Genomic DNA, 12,495 nt, shown 5'->3' with positions numbered 1-12,495 from the left:
ACACATGTACCACACATCCTGCTCCCCAAATACCCTGCTCCCCAAATTGTTGCTTATATCTTCTGATCTTCTGTTCTCTGGGGTTGATCATCTGAGTTTCCTGTTAAAGAATTATCACTCTCTGGGTTCGGTCCCCAGCTCCAGGGGGGAAAAAAAAAAGAATTATCACCCTCCCTCCCTCCCTCCCTCCCTCCCTCCCTCCCTCCCTCCCTCCCTCCCTCCCTCCCTCTGTGTGTGTGTGTGTGTGTGTGTGATATATATATATATATATGATATATATATATGTGTGTGTGCGTGTGTATGTATGTATATGTATATGTATACACTGTAGCTGTCTTCATGCACACCAGAAGAGGGCATCAGGTCTCATTACAGATGGTTGTGAGCCACCATGTGGTTGCTGGGAATTGAACTCAGGACCTCTGGAAGAGCAGTCAATGCTCTTAACCACTAAGCCATCTCTCCAGCTCCCCAGCTTCATCTCATGTACATTCCCAGTGTTTGTGTGGACAAGATTGGATTTTCCCAGTTGGCACCCTCCCTTGTTGAGAATCATTTCCAGACCCTCTCTGTTCTGTTCTGCTGGTCTGTGTATGCTGTGCTTTTGTTTGATTCCTAGCCTTGTGGTAAGTTTGAGATTAGGAAGTGTGTATCCTTTCTAAGAATTCTTTCTTTGGAGTGCTGTGCTGAATCTTCTACATCTTCTGACTTGATCTGTGTTGCTTACTTCCTTCCATTTTTTGAGCAGTCTTGCTTTGTATAGTCCAGGCTAGCCTAAAGCTCATGATCCCCTTTGTGTAGCCCAGGCTAGCCTAAAGCTCACAATCCCCTTTGCCTTACCCAGTGCTGGGCTTACAAGGCCTACATCACCATATTCCATAATTTCAGTATGAACTTAGAGTCTGTTTGTCTCCAATTTCTGCCAGGCAATCAGCTGGGATTTTTGAGGGGATTGTAGTCTGTAGCTCATTGTGGGGTTATGGTTACTTGAATGCACTGAGTCTTCTGGGGTTTTTTTTCATTGATTTGAGTCTTCAGAGTTTCATTTTGGAGTTATTTTGTTAATTTTTCTAAGGGAAATCTGCCCAGATTCTGGTTAGGATTACATTGAATCTGTAGATCAAATTATAGGAACTTAATATGTTGACCTAAAAACTGCGAACTTGTATTGAGTTTCTTATTGTAGCAACCACACATGCTATGAGCAGACGTTACTGGTCCTCGCTTCCCACTGTTCTTTGCACTTATTCTCAAAGCTGGGCTTCATCTTTGGTCATATGTTCCTAGGCTCCCAGAATTGCTGAGACTAGGGAGGCTTGGTTCATTGCTTATCTGTGTGAAAGGATCAGTGTTTGCTCTTAGGAATGCTGTCATTAAGTGTGTCACTTGCTGCTTAGTACCAACTACAGTGATCATATGGATTCTGTTTGTGGGATGCTGGCAAACCCTAGCCTGGGGGTAGGGCTTTAGAATTGGTCTAGCCTTGAGCAGGGGACCCTAAAGAAGACCCTATCTTGCCTTAATTATGGAATTTTCCAAACACTAATTGGTCACAGGTTCCAGCTCAGTGTAGTCTGCTGTCTGCAGGTTGTTGGTGTCAGTTTCTGGGCCCAGAACTGCCTTTGCTGCCTCTGGCATGTTACTGTGCTGATGAGAAAGAGGAGCTGAGTCTTGTGCAGTTGGTCAGGCATGTCGGTCATGCCCTGAAACGTGTCATTGTTACTGTTGGCCATGAGTAGTGTGCTAGCCTTCAGTTCTTATCAGAGAATCAGAGAAACCAGTATTTAACATTTATGGATGAGGTGGAGGTTGCCTACAGTGTCAGAGGAGTGCATTGAGGTCCTGAAGATGCCAGTAGGACTAGACATGTTTGTGACAGTCCTTACCATCTACATGTCCTATGCATGTCCTAGGATATATCTTGTATCTCTCAATCTCTGGTGCCTACCCATTGGTCTGCCCTGAGAGTTGGTATCAGCAGCTCTCTCTTAGATCTACACTGCTGGGCTTTGGGGTGGCTGCTCTGTATTTGCACATGTAGGCAGAGACCTGGAGTCTCCCAGTGACTACAGACACAGCCTCCTGGCAGCAGGAGCTTCCGCAGTCCCTAGAAGGCCTGGGACTCTCAGATCCCCTGGTGGTGTGCTTGACTTTGCCATTGCTGCTCCTTCTGCAGGTATGCAGGAACAGTTCGTTACGCTCTCCACTTGTCTAGCCAAGAAGCTGGCTCTTGAGGGAAGCTTGGCTAGGGGTTATCCAGGCCTGGACTAGGTAGAGAAGCCTTTCTGTAAAGTATGAGTCTTGGGCTGTGGGAGACCCATTCCTGCCAGACACCCCAGGCCTCGGAATCTCTAGAAGAGCTGCCACCACTGTGGATTGCTCTAAGCCAAAATGCAGTGATTCAGGAACAGGGTTTTATGGTGTAAGAAACCAGGAAACTAAGATTTTGGCATTCATAATGAAAACTGATTGGAATGTACAGACTAAATTAAAAGCTTAGGGTAAAGATAATCTATCACTTCTGTCTGTTTGTCTGTCTGATTTTTGGATTACTGAGTATTAAACCTAATACCCCGTATGTTCTAAGCAAGTCCTTTACCATTGAGCTCCATCTCCAAACTTCATTTTACTTAAAAAAAGATCCTTACTTTATATGTGTAATTTTTTTTTTTTTCTTCTGTGTATGTCTGTGTACCGTGTGGGTGCTGGAAATCGAATCCAAGTTGTACGGAAGAACAGCCAGTACTCTTAGTCTCTGAGACATCTCTCTGGTCCCTAGTTTGACTTTTTAAACTCAACAAGTTTTCCAGGCTGGCTTTGAACTCATTCTGTAGCCCAGGGTTTGTTCCTTTGAAACAGAGTCGCTAAGTAACACTGGTTGTCCTAGAACTCACTTGCAGACCAAGCTGACTTGCACTCACAGAGATCTGCCTGCCTCTGCTGGGATTAAAGGCATTTGTCATGCCTGGCCCAGGCTAGTCTTGAAATAGTGGTCCTCCTGCCTCAGTCTCTAAACTGAGTGAAGTTATATGTTTGCACTAACAGGCTTTGCTCAAGTCTTACTTTGTAAGGTAGACCTGTGATACTTAATTTTAAATTGAAAGTTGCGACCAACAGGCATTTTGTATTTTGTCACAGGGCGGCGCCACATCCACCACCTGGGGAGCCAGTTGCAACTGAACCAGCACTGCCTGGACACAGCCTTCAACTTCTTCAAGATGGCTGTAAGCAAGCATCTTACCCGAGGACGGAAAATGGCCCATGTGATTGCTGCCTGCCTCTACTTGGTTTGCCGAACGGAAGGCACACCTCGTATCCTTTGTTGGATGATTCTCAAATGCTGACATAGGAGTTGTAGGAATTGGTGTTGATGCTGCCAACAGGTCCCTATTGGATGTCTCATCCCAGCTGATGAGGGCTCTGTCTCTAAGCTGCTGTTTCAGTTGGAGAAGAGACACCATGACCAAGCTACTCTTTTTTTTTTTTTTTTTTTGTGGAGCTGGGGACCGAACCCAGGGCCTTGCGCTTGCTAGGCAAGCGCTCTACCACTGAGCTAAATCCACAACCCCCCAAGCAACTCTTATAAGGGAAAACATTTAATTGGGCCTGGGTTATGGTTTAAAGGTTTGATCCACTATCATCATGGTGGGGAGCATGGCAGCATTCAGGCAGACATGGTGCTAGAGAAGGAACAGAGACTGGATCAGTTGTCACCAGGAAGAGAGTGACACTGGGTCTAGTTGGAGCTGCTGAAACTGCCCCTAGTGACAAACTTCCTTCAAAAAGGCCACACCTCTAATAATACCACTCCCTGTGAGTCTGTGGAGCCATTTTTATTCAAACTAGCAGTGCTGCCAAAGTGGGTAGTGGGGCTAGCCTCTTAAGTCCCTGTCACTTTTGGCAGCAGCAGCAGAAGAGGATAGTGCATGACTTCTGGATTTGCCTCTTTCCTTTGCAGCTCTGTTTCAGGTCTGCTTCTCCCATGCACTCCCCAGGCAGACTAGCGCTAAGCTCTACAGGCGTGCTTATACACCAGGTGCTCATACACCAGGTGCTCATACACCAGGTGCTCATACACCTGGTGCTCATACACCTGGTGCTCATACACCAGGGATCCATCCTTCACCCTTTAGTACTGCCTGGCTCCTCTGGCACCACCAGCCATCGTTCCTGTTACACACATACTGCTTACCGTTACTCTCTCCTCATTCCAGCGACCTTGGTCTGTCTGTAAACACCAGGCGTCTTCTCTCCAGTAGGTCCCTCCTTCTGGCCACTTCCCACCTTGAACCTGCCTTAGGTCACCTTTTCCTCTGCCTGTCCCACCTGTTTGTTAGGTAACCTTTGCTTCTTTCCTATCCATCTACTCACCCTTTTGACTTGAGATAGTTCCCAGACTTTTATTTTTCAACATAGTCCTTTTATTTTTGATTGGGGTGTGTGGCACACACATGCTACACATACAGCTACATGTCAGGTTAAGAGGACCACTTAAGAGAGTCAGTTCTCCTCTTGTACTGTTTAAGTCCCAGGAACCAAATTCAGGTTGTCCGGTTTGGTGGAGCACCTTTAGTCAGAGTCGTCGCCGTGGCCTCTCCACTTCATTTTTGAGTCAGAGTATTTGACTGAAGTTTGTCATTTTGTCTGGATAGCTGTTGAGCAGGCCCAGGATGTGCTCTCCACTCATGCCCTCCAGTGCTGGGGCTGCAGATGTTCACGTCCACACCCTGCTTCTATGTAAGTACTGGGGTTCTGAACTTGGGTCCTCATGCTTGTGTAGCAGCCACTTTACATACTGAGAATCTCCCCAAGCTCAGAGTTGTCTAACTTTTCTCTCCTGTTTCTTCTTAGTGCACTTTATGTGCTTCATGTGTTTCTGTGCAGATGTCATCTCCCGGCTTCCTGGGAAGTGGTGCTGTGGTGCTTGGGCTCTTAGGTCAGTTCCCTCTGTTGGCCTGTTGTGGCCTAGTGGTCCTGACATTCTTTTCTTATGTGGCAATGCACAGGCATCTGTGCTTGTAGGCATTTATCTCCTCTGTCTCATCCATGCTGCCTGTGGGATGCCTGGCATTCCCCCATCCCAGCCCTTAGCGATTTCCTTAGGTGGTACTTGGAAGAGTCCTGTGCTGGGTCATGATGCTGAGGCCCCTTTGCGATTCTCTTGTCATTCTATTAACCCACTAGCAAAAGTGGAATCCTGGGTGTGGGACCAATCACAAGATGTCCCATGAAGAAGGACAGGGCTTATTATATACTCAAACTCATTTTCGCCATCTTGCCCATCTCAAAATTGTGTCTTCTATGACCCAGAAAGCAGGTTATGCTGGGGCCTTTCACTCAGGAACCTTGCTTCAGGCCTGCCAGCCTGCACCTCTAATCCCTGACCCCTAGGGGGACTGAGACCTACTGAGTCTGTGTAGGAGCCAGGGCTAAATTCTCTTCATAGGGTAGAGGAAGGTTGTGGGGGTAGCAAGGCTGGGAAGGGCCTGACCTATTTCAGGCAGCAGCTAGATGTAATGGTAGAATTGTCAGATACAAGGAGAACTGCTTTTGTCAGGAGATTTGAGTTATATGTCCAGATTTGATACTGTAGGATTTGTGTGAGATACATTCATGGAAGAGGATGATTTTGCTTGCAGCTGTCTTTATGTGGAAAACTCAAGCTGTTACAGTAGATTTACATGTGACCAGTGACCTCAGAGGGGTCCCAGGCCGTGGATCTAAACCAGGAACCCACACTTACAGCTGATACCCAGGGGGAGAAGGCCAAGGAGTCTACATGGTTCTGTGTGGCAGTACTGACCTGCCCAGGGTCTATTCCAGAGCTGACTGGCTTCTGCGTGCATCCTCAACTACACTGGAGAGGCCTCTTAGCCATGTGCTATGGATAGATCTTGTGCAGTTATGTCAGCAACAAGATCTGTAGGCCTGAAGCAGTGTTCAGGATTTCCTCCCTCCCTCCCTCCTTCCCTCCCTCCCTCCCTCCCTCCCTTCCTTCCACCTTAAAAGTTCTGGGTGTCCAATTATATGGTTTGCTGAAAATGATGGACAAACTCTCCTAGACTCCCTGATCCAAGTCTGCCGGGGCATCAACCACTACCCGTCACTCCTCAGGACAGTGGGCTTAAGCAGTTTGCCAAAAGATACCTATTGTCTGTCTTTTTTTTTTTTTTTTTTTTTTTTCTTTTTCATGATACAATATCTCTGTGTAGCTCTGGAACACACTTTGTAGACCAGGCTGGCCTCAAACTCAGAGATCCTCCTGCATCCTGAGAGTTGAATTAAAGGCACGTGCCACAATGCCTCGCTTGTCTGATTATTTTGAGACAGGGTCTTAACTCTGTAGCTCTAGCTGTCCTGGAGCTCACTATGTAGATCATGCCCTTTTTGGGGATTTAATTTAAACCAGGGTTGGTGGCAGAAGTAGGTAGCTATGTGAGTTTTTGTTTTTGTTTTTGTTTTTGTTTTTTTTCGAAGCTGGGGACTGAACCCAGGGCCTTGCGCTTGCTAGGCAAGTGCTCTACCACTGAGCTAAATCCCCAACCCCGCTATGTGAGTTTTTAATTTAGCCTTGTCTTCATAATGAGTTCCAGGACAGCCAGGTTATAGAGGAAATTTATGTGTATGTGTGCTGTCTATGTGAGTGAAGTCCAGGAGAAGTCAGAAGAGGGCATCAGATTCCCTGCAACAGAAGTTACACAGTTGTTAGCAACCACGCCATGTGTGCTAGGAATAGAACTCAGATCCTCTGCAAGAGCAGCTCGTGCTTTTAACTGCTAAGCTGTTTCTCCAGCCCCTTCCCTCCCCTAAGGGTTTCTCTAAAAAGATCACTGAAGGACTGGAGAGATGGCTCAGCAGTTAAGAGCACTGACTGCTCTTCCAGAGGTCCTGAGTTCAAATCCCAGCAACCACATGGTGACTCACAACCATCTGTAATGCCCTCTTCTGGTGTGTGTGAAGACAGTGACAGAGTGCTCATCACATATATTTAAAAAAAAAATCACTAAAGCTTAATGAATATAATTTTTAGCTGAGCATTTAATTGTATAGTAAAAGAAAGGTTACTATTAAAGGTTACGTTAACTTACTTTATGAGACCTCAGATGCTGTTTTCAGAACCATTCTGAATATTTTTCAAAATTAAAGCAAGTTTTATCTAAGTATAAGTCATCTTCTTTTCCAAAAAGTAATAATGACAATTTTTTAAGTTATTACTACTTTCATGTGCTTGTGAGCATGGGCATGCACATGGGTGCCGAGGCTCATGTGTGGAAATCAGTAGGTTTCCTCCCCTTTGTGGAGTTCCTTCTCTTGGTGCTATTCTTCATCGCATCCTAGATGTGTATGAGTCTCTCAAGCCCAGTAGTTTGGTCTCTTCTGGTTGTTTCTCCCCTTCCTTCATTTTCACACTTGGGTGTTTATTTTGTTTTGTTGAGTGTTTATCGGGAAATCAAAGAGACATTAAGTGTTTTTCCCTGCCTGAGGCAGGCAAGGCTAGTTGTGCAGCAGCCTGGGCACAGGGCGTCCTGGTCTCTAAGGACTCTAGAGTGCTTAGCTGCTTGCTTCACGGTGCTTTTCCATCACAAGGACTTAGCTCTCTGCCAGTGTTCCTATTGGTAGCCTTGTGGCCCACAGCCTCAGCACTGGGGCTGCTCAGGTTGGCTGCTGCCTTAAAGGATCCTGTGCACACTGGGTAGACTCACTTCAAGTGGCTGCCTTTTCTTTGGGCAACTTGATACCTCAATCTGGTTGTTGAAAGATCATTGACTTTCTTTTTTTTTTTTTTTTTTTTTTTTTTTTTTGTTCTTTTTTTCGGAGCTGGGGACCGAACCCAGGGCCTTGCGCTTCCTAGGTAAGCGCTCTACCACTGAGCTAAATCCCCAGCCCGATCATTGACTTTCAAATTCTGTACTTCTGGCTAGGTGTGTAAGTACTGGACTGCTGTGTTCCTGCCTTTGCTCTGCAGAGCTCCGATGCCCTTGGGAGTAGAAGGGCAGTGATACCAGCTTTCCTACCTCAGCTAACAGCTGACCTTGGCAGCAGATGAACCAGTATCGACTGAACAGATGACTGGTGAGAGGAGGCTCAGTCCTCAAGGCCGAGCTTTTGAGGCAGCATGTTGGCAGTGCCATGCTATGTTGATATTCTGTTGTCTGAGGTGTATGGTGGTTGCAGGTGCAGCTAGGACCAGCCCAGTGGAGATGGACAACAGGACAGCAGCAGTTCCCTGAGTCATTAGAAACTGCCCACAGCATCTGTTCTGTTTGGCTTTGAGGCCAGTTAGTGTCTGTAGATCATATCCTGAGGAGGACATTGTGCAGTAGACAGCTAAAGATCCGTTTCTCATTTCCCTGACCCTGTTCTCCACTCCTTCTTGTAGCTTTCTGTCCTTGAGGTAGATTCTGAGAGGTCTCCCTCTGCCTTTCAATGAGGGACTGGGCACGTGATGAGCTTGGACTGGACAGATGAGGTCCTGCACTTGGGTATGCAGCCCTGGTGGCCTCCATGCAAACACTCCTTAACTCCAGCTGCAGACATGCTCCTCGACCTCAGCGACCTGCTCCAGGTAGATCTCTCTCCTTCTTAAGTCTTTCCTGGCCGGAGGGCATTACAGAGGCATAGCCTATGCTTCCACACACCTGGAAGTCAGTCTGTGCTGCCTGCCGTACAGCAGGCAGCCTTCGTGTTGAGGGTGATGAGTTTTGTGTGGCAGAGCTTGGGACCCAGCAGGAGAGGGCCGCTCACAAGCACAGCATTGTCTAGAGCCTGGTGTCTCAGCCTTAGAACTGCTTGGGGAAACTCTTGGAAAACTTAGTCCAAGGTAAAGGGAATTCTTTTTAAAAAGGGAGTATTGGGCCCATGCATGCATTTCAGACTATGGAGAATCCTTATAAGCGCTGTCTGTAGGGTCATGACTTTTCTGGATCCAGATAACGTGGGTTTTTGTTGCACTGCTTGTGTTTGTGCAGTACCAGGTCTCATGTAGCCCTGGTTGGCTGGGAACGAGAGATGTGCTTGCCTCTGAAGCGCGGGACTAAGTGACGGTGCACTGCTCACTTCTAAATAACTGAACATCATGGCAGGCTGCAGCGAGGGACCTCCTAGGCGGTGAAGGAGGGCGGGCAAGACATCAAGAGTGCACTGTCACCCACTGATGGTGCTGTGCCAGATGGCAGTCTCCAGGCCACACCCTGAGAGAGTGAGGCTGTGAGGTTCACTCAGATACTGTGGAGTAGGAAGTAGAATGCCTGAAAGTTTTGCCCTGAAGGGAAATCCTGATCTGGGTACCTGCCAGGGGTCTGAGAGCCGATAGGCCTGATTCTTGCTTCTGTTTGCTTATGCATCAGTGCCCACAAAGGGACTAAGTTTAGATTCCAGTCAGAGGGTGCCTTGTATTTCTGTCCTTCCAGCTGTCTTTATGAATGGCATCTCTCAGCAGCTATTACAGAAAAAAAATTTTTTTTGTTCAAGCTAAAAATAACCTGTTGAAATTGTGATAATCCACTGACTCCACCTTAGAATGTGTTGTGCTCAGTTCAAAGCATGCTCACATGACTATGTCCAGCCTCCCAGGAAAGATGGGGGCCGGAGCCGGGGCCAGCATTTCCAGCAGTAGCTTGGACACCTCTTAGAGGAAAACAGAGGTTACTTAGTCAGTCTGCTTTGGCTTACAGCTTCAGAAATGGGAAAAGAGTCCAGTCTGTCAGGACAGAGGATGGCATGCCACCAGGAAGGGCTGAGGTCTGGCCAGCTGTGCAGCCAAGGGTGACTACAGACTACTCTCTACTGGCAAAATGGGGTCTGAGGGAGACTGCAGGGGAGGACCATGAAAGGTTGTCCCTGCCCTGGGTGCCAGGCCTTGCCTGACCTAAAGACAGACGGACAGTTTTGCTCTGATGTGCATGCGGTGCACACCCATGTCCATGAAGGCTCTAATGGGGCTGGCTGCTTTGAAGAAGTAAGTGAAAGCAGAGGTGGCAAAGACCCTGTATGTAAACCCTCCCTTTGCCTGGTTCCACCTCTGGCAAGGGCAGGCGGCTTTCACCCACAGCCCAGAATGTGCTGCCAGTGTGGCACTGTGTAAAGTAATGTCAGTGCCTGGAAGCCAGGTCAGGGCGCACCAAGCCCTCTCTAGAAAGCATTTCTAAATATTGTTATTTGTATGAGCATCTGCCCATGTATGTGTGTGGACCTCCTGCGTACCTGGTACTCACAGAGGACAGAAGAGAGTGTTGGACCCTATGGAGCTGGAGGTACAAACGGTTGTGAGCCAGCATGGGAGTGCAGGGAACCAAACCCGAGGCCTCTGCAAGAGAAGCATGTGCTCTTTGCCATTGAGCACTCGCTCTGACCCCTGGACGTGGTATTAAATTTGAATTTATACCTGAAGTGTACTGAGAGAACTCTTGTAGTATTCAGGTCGCACTGAGAACCATGTCTGTCGGTGCCTGGATATCTAGAGGAGCCTGAGAGGATGCTCAGGAAAAGTGGGAGCACACTTTACTTGCATACTTGAACACAGACTACATACCACATGCTTAACATCACACGCATGTACTTACATCACACATTCCTGCATGCTTACATACCATTTATATGTATATTCACATAGGCCATGTTGTCACGAATACCATAGTTTTGTAGACAACTCTTGAGTCTTCAGGAAGGTAACTTTAGAAAGTGCTCTGTAAGCCACCAGTCCTTGTGACGACCTCAGGAAGACAGTACCTGTGTCCAGCCAGGGTGGACGGTGACCAACCCGCTGCTGACTGGCTATGGTGGCTAAACCGGGCCTTCTCAGCTGGGTTGACTCATTAAGCTGACAGGTCACAAACCCTCCCCTTTAGTCCTGCATGTAAATGAAGACACCGTTGTGTATCATCCCTTAGACTGTGTCTTGCAAACATCTATTGGGTATCACCATCATTCCAGGAAACGAGGCTTAGCAAAGGCCCATGGGCTGGGACTGATCAGGTAAGGAACTTCTTTCAGGAGGCCAGAGGCAGAAGGCTAGACCAGTCACATCTGTAAGGCCCAGGAATCCCAGGAGTGGTCTAGCCTGAGTGTAGTGGGATTTTCAGGGAGCTGAGGATGGGAGAGGCCTCTTAGGGTTGGGGCAGGCCTGACTGTCCCAGGTCAATCTAGTGTTGCATTGATATACTGAACTGCATGTCAGGGGTTCTGTACACTGGATAAACCTTTGATTCCCTGACAACTGATGGCGCTCCTACCACTACAACCCTTGCGACATCCCTTCTAGGATGGACTTACTGCCACTACTTACCTCCTGTGGCAGAGAAGAGAGCTATGGCAGGTGGCCCAATCTGGGCAGGAGGCTTCATGGCAGATAAGGACTTGAGGTGAGGGTACTGGAGGAAACAATTGGGATTCCAGCCAGAAACAGACCCCTGGGACCATAAGGTAGAGGAAGAGTGGCCACTGTGTTGTGCACCAGTCTTGTACTGGTTCAGAATTAAGTATAACTCTACTGCATTACCTACCATACTCTAGTGGATGCCCACGACTTTCCTAAGCAACATTGAAGAGATTAGGGGAGCCTGGGCAGCCATATAAGAAGGAGGTAGGCCATAGCCTAGCAGGGGTCTGTGGCAATGGGTTCTGTGAAGACTGAACAGTGAAACAGGCACTTTGAGAAAACAGCAGCTGAGTTGGCTGTGGTGGTGCTCGCGCGTGTTTACCCAGCAGACAGGAGGTGTAGAGGCAGACGGATCTCTGGGTTAGAGGCCAGCCTGATCCAGGGCAGCCAGGGCTACCCAGAGAAACCCTGTCTTGAACAAACAACAGAAGTTATTTAAAAAGAAAGGAAAAAGCAGCAAATGTTTTCTTGAATCCTGATTCCCGTGTTCTCTTGCCATAGGTTAACGTGTATGTGCTGGGAAAGACCTTCCTGCTCTTGGCGAGGGAGCTTTGCATCAACGCACCAGCTATAGGTAGGTTGGGCTCAGGTAGGAAACTAACATGCTAAGGTTCTCAAAGTAGAGGACATGAGGTCAAAGTACAGAACACCAGAGGTAAAGAGGAGTCTCCTAAACTTTGTGGTAAATACAGCCAGTAGGGTTTTACTTCTGGTACAGACTCAGAAGGCCTACTACCAATGGCTGTCACATGTGGCCCAGTACACAAAGAGAAAAAGAGCATAGATAGTGCTTCATGTTAGGAACCTGTACTGTCTGAAGCAGGAGCTTTGAGAAAGGCAGGGCCTCCTCACAACTGAGGGAAGCTCCAAGAACAGGAGCCCTCTAGCTATGGTCCTTGCCATACACAAAGATGGGGTTTATGGTTTCTGAACCATCAACTCATGGTAAAGAGGTACTGCACAGGGCTAGAGCAGAGTCTGGGAGTAAAGGTTTGAGTCCTAACGAGCACAAGGTTCTAGTGTTTGGCACACTGGGCTAAAGTGCATACTGTCTCCTCAGAGTATTTGCCCTGCCTTGGAAGGTCATCTGCTTTTCCAGGACAAAACAATGGCAAGAG

General features: G+C 47.7%; 1 protein-coding gene across 12 annotated transcripts in view; it reads left to right on the top strand.

Annotated features, from left to right (window-relative positions):
- The window catches only part of Brf1 (BRF1 general transcription factor IIIB subunit), a 46,875-nt gene that overhangs the window by 7,816 nt on the left and 26,564 nt on the right, over positions 1-12,495 (top strand). For 4 of the 12 annotated variants that reach the window (XR_015621827.1, XR_015621828.1, XM_087552947.1 and 1 more), the window contains 3 exon segments: positions 3,139-3,312; positions 8,535-8,566; positions 11,879-11,951. Coding sequence is in view for 7 of the 12 variants with exons in the window: in XM_087552947.1 (XP_087409073.1) it covers positions 3,139-3,312; positions 8,535-8,566; positions 11,879-11,951 (279 nt within the window). In the remaining 5 variants the exon portion in view is untranslated. 12 annotated transcript variants of the gene reach the window in all.

This window comes from Rattus norvegicus, chromosome 6, assembly GCF_021556685.1.
Source record: "Rattus norvegicus strain SHRSP/BbbUtx chromosome 6, alternate assembly SHRSP_T2T, whole genome shotgun sequence".
Lineage (NCBI taxonomy): Eukaryota > Metazoa > Chordata > Mammalia > Rodentia > Muridae > Rattus > Rattus norvegicus.
The sequence above is the reverse complement of the archived record's forward strand: the minus strand, read 5'-3'. Positions and strand labels throughout refer to the sequence as shown.